Source organism: Apodemus sylvaticus, chromosome 5 (genome assembly GCF_947179515.1).
Source record: "Apodemus sylvaticus chromosome 5, mApoSyl1.1, whole genome shotgun sequence".
Lineage (NCBI taxonomy): Eukaryota > Metazoa > Chordata > Mammalia > Rodentia > Muridae > Apodemus > Apodemus sylvaticus.
This window is the reverse complement of record NC_067476.1, coordinates 110165369-110173104: the sequence shown is the minus strand read 5'-3', so window position 1 is coordinate 110173104 and position 7736 is coordinate 110165369. Positions and strand designations below refer to the sequence as shown.

Here is a 7736-nt window from a genome sequence, read left to right as displayed (position 1 = left end):
CTATTTAGGACCCATCATTGTCTCCACCTGAGAAAACTCCTTTAGCACCTTCAAAATCTGATAAATCCACCCTGGGCTAATAGCCTGTGTAGCTTGTAGCCTGCAGGACTCAAGCTACCCCTTCCCTGAGGCTAAAAGGTCTGTTGTCCATAGCTGAAGTCAGGCTGCTTGTGGGGAAGACCCAGCCACATCCCGTCAGTCTGGGGAACAATTCCTAAGTTGGGGAGACAACCAGGAGGTAGAGACACCCTAGTTCACAGCCATATCACTGTGAGGGTTCTTAACAGCCCATGAGACATCCTTCTGAGCTGGGGCAGAACTAGTTATGTCTCCAACGGTGTTATATGGGGTTCAGAGAGTTGTCTGGGCCCCCGCAGAGGGTGGCTATCCCAGGAATCCACAGGGCCCTGGCTGCCTGTTCTAGCCCCAGCACCCTACCTGAGGATCTCATCTCAGACTGCTTCCTTGATGTGAGTATTTTTAGCTTAGGAAAACGATTTGCCTGCTCAATGACAAAGAATTTATCCCCTAATGGGGTTGGGGCCAAGCCACTGAAAACTCTGTTGGTGTTACAGGTAACAGATGGAGACGCTGACAACAGCATAATAACTCGAACCTTTTCGGGCACAAGAATGCATTCTCAAAGAAATTCCGGAATTTGAAAGAAGTGACTCGGTGCACCTCAACCCACTTCCAGTTTGGGGTAGGAATTCACACACCCCAAGCACAGAACAAAAGTCTACAGGAAGGCTCACAGTGGTAAACACATAGGAAAGGGATTTTTATATCACCAGATAATCACATTTGCTGGCTCTCTAGCGCACTTCCCCCATGGAGCTCAAAGCTCTCTACAAAGCCTTTCATCTCCCTGCCGCAAGTAGGCGGCAGGCAATTGTCGCCCTGCTCTCTGCAAGGGTGAATGCCAGTGATCAGGAGCCATAGTGAGGCCGAGGCCAGGGATTCCAGACCTCTCCACTGAGGCACCCACGTGCCCACTCGCCTCCCAGAGGGATGCCGAAAAAACCAACCCATGCTTCTAGCCTTAAAGGAGCTACAAAGCTTAAAAACAAAACAAAACAAAACAAAAAACAAAACCAAAAAAAAAAAAAAACCCCAACAACCAGCACTAGCCCATAACCAGCCATCCCAACAGCCAATGAGAACCACAGGTGCTCAGTATGACTGAATCCTCTTCATTTTGACCTCTTTCTCAGCATCAGGAAGCATAGAAGATGGGCTTCTGGCTCTGTGAAAGGCATAAGGAAGATCAAGGCTGGGATATGACTCGGTTAGTTGGATGTTTCCCTAGCATGCTTGAAGCTCTGAATTCTTTCCCCAGCATCAGGTAAACCAGGTATGGCGGTGAACATGGTTAATTCTCGTGCCAGAGAGGTAAAGGCAGGATGATCAGAATCTTAAGATCATGCTCAGGCTGCATAGCAAGTCTGAGGCAGATCTGGGCTACATGAGACCCTGTCTCAAAGAAATAAAATGAACAAATTAAAAAATTTAAAAAAAAGATGATGAAGAAAGAAAAACAAAAACACCACGAGTGGCCTGCTAAGGCACAGGGGTCTCCAGGAAAGGGAAGCCTGCCTGTTGGCTTACAGGTGGCTGCGATGGAGGTACTCTAATCAGTCTGGCCTTGGCCACATTCCAGAAGGTCCAAGCTACCCTTGCTGGGGAGAGAGGAGGGAAGAGCTATCCCTCAGTACAGTCAGCAAGGGGAGGTTTCAAATGGGCCCCTGGGAACAGCACATTTGTCCTTTTCCCTTCAGGGGAGTCTGAGGATGAGGTCTGTAAGTGGACCCCAGGGAAATGGCCATATAGACTGTGGAGGTGGGGGACTACCACCGGGTGGTCCTGGCACCAACCCTGGCACAGGCCCCGAGCAGGCAGGCTCACCAGCCAGTCTGGGTCCACTGCCGGCAGAGGATCCTTCGAAAGGCACGGCGGAAGTCCTGGTTGAAGATGGTATAGATGACAGGATTCAAAGAGCTGTTGCAGTAGCCAATCCAGAAGAAGAACTGGAAGAGACCCCGCGGTACCTTGCAGTGCTGTGGACAGATGGCCCCCAGGCTGTAGCTAAAGAAGAAAGGAAACCAGCAGACCACAAAAACGCCAATGACCACGGCCAGCACAAAGGTGAACCTCTTCTCCCGGCTCAGCTGTGTCCGTCGGCGCCACCACTGCCCACTGGCAACACCCACATTCTTGCTCAGAAGCACCTGGCCACGCAGTGTGGCCAGCACCCGGGAAGTCTGAGGTTGCTGCAGGGGTGGGTTGCACACCGAGGCAGGAGACCCTGGCACTGTTTGGGGTTCACATTCTTTCACCTCTTCTTCACCCTCTTCAGCTCCTTCCTCTGCAGTTGTCCCACTAGTCCCTTTCTTCAGGTCCTGGCCTGATCTGGGAAGGGCAGACCAACTGGGTGGCACAGCCCTGGCGTCGGGATCTTCAGGGGTCTCCCCCTCCTCCTTCTCTCTTGGAGGTTTGGGATGTCCATTAGCCTCTCCAACAGAAGATAGAGGAGAGACCAGGGTGGGCACCTTAGCTGAGGCTGGAGCTCCCCCAGTGACCGGACAGGGTTTCTTGGACTCACCATCCCCAGAACCCCTCTTGGCTCCGAGACCTCTGCAGTGGCTGCGTTTGGCAATCACATAGATTCGCAGGTAGACGAGGATCATGATGAGGCAGGGAGCAAAAAAAGAGCCGATGCTGGATGCCAAGATGTACCAGGCCTCTTGGTTGAGCTCACACTGGGGGAGCCCGTGGGGCTCGGGGCGCTGGTCGCCCTTGTAGATGAGGGGCGGTAGAGAAATGATGGCTGCAATGATCCACACGGTGAGGATGATGCACTTGATGCGGCGCGGAGTGCGCTTGGAGTTGTACTCCAAAGCTCGGCTCACTGCCCAGTATCTGTCCAGGCTGATGGCACACAGGTGCACGATGGAGGAGGTACAGAAGAGCACGTCTAGCGCCAGGTAGACCTCGCACCACGCGCGCCAGAAGTACCAGTAGCCCAGCAGCTCGTTGGCCAGAGAGAAAGGGATGATGAGAGTAGCCACTAGAATGTCGGCTGCTGCCAGTGACACCAGGAACAGGTTTTGCGGTGCACGGAGTGAGCGGCTGGTCAACACGGCCAGAATGACCAGGGCATTGCCGAAAATGGTGAAAAGGATGAGAAAGGTGATGGCCGACGCGATGGCGGCAGTGGCCTGCACCGAGTAGGGCTCCTGGTGGTCCATGGCGGGGCCGGACATGTCCAGAGGGAACGATGCTGGCCAAATTCACGGTACGCAGGAGATAGCGCCACCCTGGCTCCGCTAGTGTTGGGGTTCGTCCCCCGGGCGGTGCAGATGCCTCTGGAGCACCGTAACCTGACCGAAAGCGGCCTAGGAGGTCCGGGGACACCCAGGACCATCCATCGCTCTCCTACGTTCTCTACCACTGGTGCCCGGCGTCCCTGCAGTCTGCCCCAGAGAAGTTTTCCAAGTTGTCCCACTGCTGTCCCGGGACCAGAGGAAAGTCGCGCCGTCGCGCCGCACAGCTGCAGGACGCACAGAACCGACTGGGGAAGCACAGCCTGTGCTCCAAAAAGGCGCTCGCTCTCTCCCGGAGCCGCGCCTGCAGTCAGCCCGCCGCGCAGGGGCGTAAGTAGGAGAGCCAGCTCGGTGGGAGGAGGGAGGAGACTGGGGGCGGGAGCTGGAGGAGGGAAGGAGGCGGGGCGGGCGATCCGATCCGGGGTAGGTGGAAGGTGCGCTTTGCCGGACTGGACCTGCGACGCGCATCCTTTACACTCGCCCCGAGCCCCAACGCCCTTCTCTTTCCCGCCACTGCGCGGCCGAGTCCGGAGAGTAGTCTGGGGTCGTCAGGGTTCTGGGAAGAATACTCCACCGAAGAGAATTGGTGCATGCTGAGAGCTGAGACCCGGAGCTGGTCTGTCCCAAGGGCCCACTTGCCTTCTGTCTGCGAGTCTGGGACAGAGCACCCAGATCTAGGGTGGTAGGCCAGAGCTCACATCGCCTGCAGCATCCCGACAGCTCCAGAAAGCGTGCAGGAGAGTGTTAGCTCTTTAGCATAATAAGCCACACCTCCATCCAACATCCCAGCAACCGAGAACCTTAGGGGCCGGACGGACCAGAGTGGGTAGAGAGTTCTGAATCTCCTTTCCTAATGCTTCCCCACCCAAACTCCACTCGGTCCGACTTGAGAGGTGCACGGAGTCTCTGTGCTGCGAGCGCCCTCTGCTGCCATCTGAGTGCCAAAGGCTGGGGACCGGCGTCCTCCCAGGTCCCAGAGACACCAAAAAGCTCCCCGGTGGGAAGCGACTAGAGGACTTCAACCACCCTGTTGCTGCCTCCATTTTCCCCATTAAAGGCAAAAAGGTTAAAGTAGAAAGGGGAGGCAAAAAGGTTAAAGTAGAAAGGGGAAACTGGAGAGATGGGTCCGCGGTTAAGAGTGCCTCTTGTAAAGAACCCGAGTTCGGTTCCCAGCAGCCACACCAGGAAGCTCAAACTAACACCAGTTCCAGGGCTGGCACCTGCTCTCACCTGCACATAGCCACACCGAGACCCCATACTTTAAAACAAATCATAAAGAGGGGAACAGCTTGCTCTCAAAGCAAAGGTTTGGAGGGAAGCCTCTTGACCATCGGAAAAGGAGGTCTCTCCTCCAAAGTAGTGTGAGGAGAACTCTCAGTAGCTCAGAAAAAGCCCATGTTGATGGCTCGGGTGTAGGAAGGAGCAGGCCTTGACCGCCCGCCCCAGATGCTCATGCAGCCTACCTGGTGGCACCAGAGTCAGAAGCAACTTGGAGGGCTGAGCGATGACTCGGCAGTTTGAGAGCGCTTGCTCTTGCAGACGGGATTTCAGTTCCAAGCACCTTCCTATCGGCTCACAGCCGAATGTAATTCTAGTTCCAGGCTATCAGACGACCTCACCTGACTCTACAGGCACCAGACGCACAGGTGATACATACAAATATATTCAGGCAAAAACAATCATACACATAAAATAATAAATCTTAAAAAAAAAAAAAACAACTTTGAACTAGGCCCTCAAAGAGGCTTCTCCACAGCTTGTATGCATTTACAGCCCCTAGTTCTGGAGAGCGACATATATATATATATCCCTGAAGAAGGAGTCCACTCCCAAACCTCACTTCAAGTCAATGAGTCTATTGGACTCCTCATGGCCGCCACTCTGCGCACTCCCGTGTGACCTTTGGGTCCCCACAGACCAGTCTTTCCCCAGCTCACGCTCTAACAGTCTCCAGACCACCATGCCTAGCCACGAGGGGGCACTTTGAGCAATGTCTCCTCATCTCAGGCTGCACTGCAACAAGCTCTCTAGTCAGGTGGGACGGCCACAACCAGAGAGACTGGCACCATGTAGACCAGGCTCAGAAGGGACAGCCATTCACCTACCCCTTAGAGGCCGCAGTCTTGAGACAGGTCTCACAGACCCTCATGTTGAACAGGGCTTGAGCCCACAGCCACAGGTGAGGACATCCTGGTAGCCCCATTTACTGAGAAAGGACTGAGGGTGGTCATGAGAGCTTGAGAAGCAGCCACTGAGGCAAGTTCCTGCTTGTCCCAAACAACCTCCATTCCTCCTCAGCAACCTGTTCTAACTCAGAGGATCTCAGGGAATGTGGTCCTACTCACCCAAAGAAGCAGTGCCTTGAGACATCTTTGACGGTCACAGCACAGCGAGGCTGCTCCTGACATATAGCACACACAGGTGAGCCACCATAGTGACGGGCTATAAAAAGGCTGACGGTGTTGAGATCTAGAACACACAATGTGCTGCCTGGTCCTAGAGCCCTCCTTTCCTGCATCTAAATTCTGCAGGAGTTTCCACCCAGTGATGGCACGTGAGCCCCAGAACCTTTGTGCTTACCCCCTCATTGATGTGATATCTTACAGCTGACTGAGACCTAACACTTCCCCTCCCTCCATCCTGCTCTCCCCAGGTTCAGCTTTCAAGTTGCTGTTCACCCGCCTTTCCCCAGTCATGCTGCCTCAAACCCCAAAATATTCCTAAGGTTTTATCAATCTACAGTGCCCTTCACTTTCATGACCTTGGCCAAGTCTCTGCTTCTAATCTGTTTCTCACGGAATTTCTACAATGTCTTTGTTTTTTGGTTGGTTTGGGTTTTTTGTTGTTATTGTTGGTAGTGATGGGGCTTAGTTTTTTGGTTTTTTTTTAAGTGTTTAAGACAGGATTTCTTTGTATATCCTTGGCCGTTCTAGAACTCTGTAAACCATGCTGGCCTCAAACTCAGAGATCCACCTGCTTCTGTGTTCCAGGATTAAAGGCGTGCACCACACTAGAAAAAAAATGTCTTAAGCCTGTGTTACTCCAGGCTGTTCTTAGAAAACTCTCTCCCTGATCTATCCCTACCTACTTCTCCCTAATACACTGGTCAGAAACTTTCTCCTTCCTGGCCCAGGCCCTTTGCACTGGTGGTTCCAACCCTAGCATTTAACCACAGCCCTGTGCATGCATTCTTACAGGGGCCCTCCTTACCCAGCAGCACCTGCGAGTGCTCCCCCATTTCTGTCATTTACAGTCAAGATGCCTACTTTGTTAAAGTCATCTATTCCTTTCCCTACCTTGTTCATGTTATCCCTGGTGCTTAATGGACATTCATAAGTGCCTGCCGAATAATTAAATCCAGTAGTGAGCAACACCATAGCTGTGTTAGGGGAGTTTGGGGAGGTCAGCCTGCAGGCTGATGAGCTTCAGGACCTGGACCACCAGAGGCCCTACTGTACAGTGTAGCTTCTTAAACACGCCAGTACCCAGAGTGCCATGGAGACTGGGCCTTCACAGGAACACATGGATTCCCCAGGGCAGGGGTGCCAGGAAAACATTGTCCCTGGCCACTCCCAAACAAAGGAGCCACCAGATTCAGTCAACACAATCTTCTGAAACTGGATTTGAAGATTGAGAGCTACACCTTCAGAAGAGAGTCTGTTTCCTGAGATTGAATGAGAGGGGTAGTTCTGGGTATCAGTCTCAGCAAAGGATCATGCCCAGTATCCAGTAAAGGATACTTACTGTTCCTTTCCTTGACCTTGGATATAGAAGGATATATAAATCCAGACATATATATATATATTTTTTTATATATGGTCACATGATAGCCTCGGGGGAGTGGGGTCCCAGAGCCTAGAGTAGATCCCCTCTGATCTGGAAGGACCCCTGGAGACCCCAGTTCAGTGCCAGATGCCTAGTTTGGACAAAGATGTCACAAGGCAACCATATTTTGTCTGGTCTCTCCTACTGAACTGCTGCTCTTGTGAGAAACACCTCCAGAACCCCACTTTACTAACATTACAGCCAGATGCCACCTCCTTCTATCTCCAAGATCAAGGATGGAACAGCATCCTGGGACATGATCCTTTACCGACACTGATACCAGAACTCCCCCACCCTCAATCTCAGGAAACAGACTCTGTTCTGAAGCTCAAGCTTCAAACTCCAAGGTCTCATGGCCCCAGAAGCAATCCCAGCATGTGATCTCTTCAGAAAATGGCAAAGGCTAAGTTCTCACAACCTTCATGCTCCAGACTGCTCCGTGTCTGCTTCCTACTTTGCCACTTTGAGCAAGTCTACATGGGTCCAGAAGCCTGGCCCTCTAGAGAGTAGGGTGAGACTCCCTGGGAGCCCTCATGGGTATTTGAATGCAGTCAGCACAGCACATTACATGAAGCAAACACCCAACTT

At 52.7% G+C, this 7736-nt stretch overlaps 1 protein-coding gene across 2 annotated transcripts; it reads right to left on the bottom strand.

The window, feature by feature from the left end:
* Positions 1-1107: 1107 nt before the first annotated feature.
* Positions 1108-3653, bottom strand: Adra2b (adrenoceptor alpha 2B). 2 transcript variants are annotated; one of them, XM_052183540.1, is made up of 2 exons: positions 1906-3653; positions 1108-1246 (listed from the first exon to the last, which is right to left on the bottom strand). In XM_052183540.1, coding segments are annotated over exons 1-2 (1359 nt in total). In that variant the 5' UTR covers positions 3264-3653; the 3' UTR covers positions 1108-1245. The 2 variants fall into 2 exon arrangements, with proteins under 2 accessions (XP_052039500.1, XP_052039499.1); XM_052183539.1 differs by having other exon boundaries at positions 1108-3653.
* Between the last annotated feature and the right edge of the window lie 4083 nt (positions 3654-7736).

Excerpts from the sequence above, each read along its gene's own strand:
- Adra2b (XM_052183539.1), bottom strand. The coding sequence starts at position 3,263 with ATGTCCGGCCCCGCCATGGACCACCAGGAGCCCTACTCGGTGCAGGCC.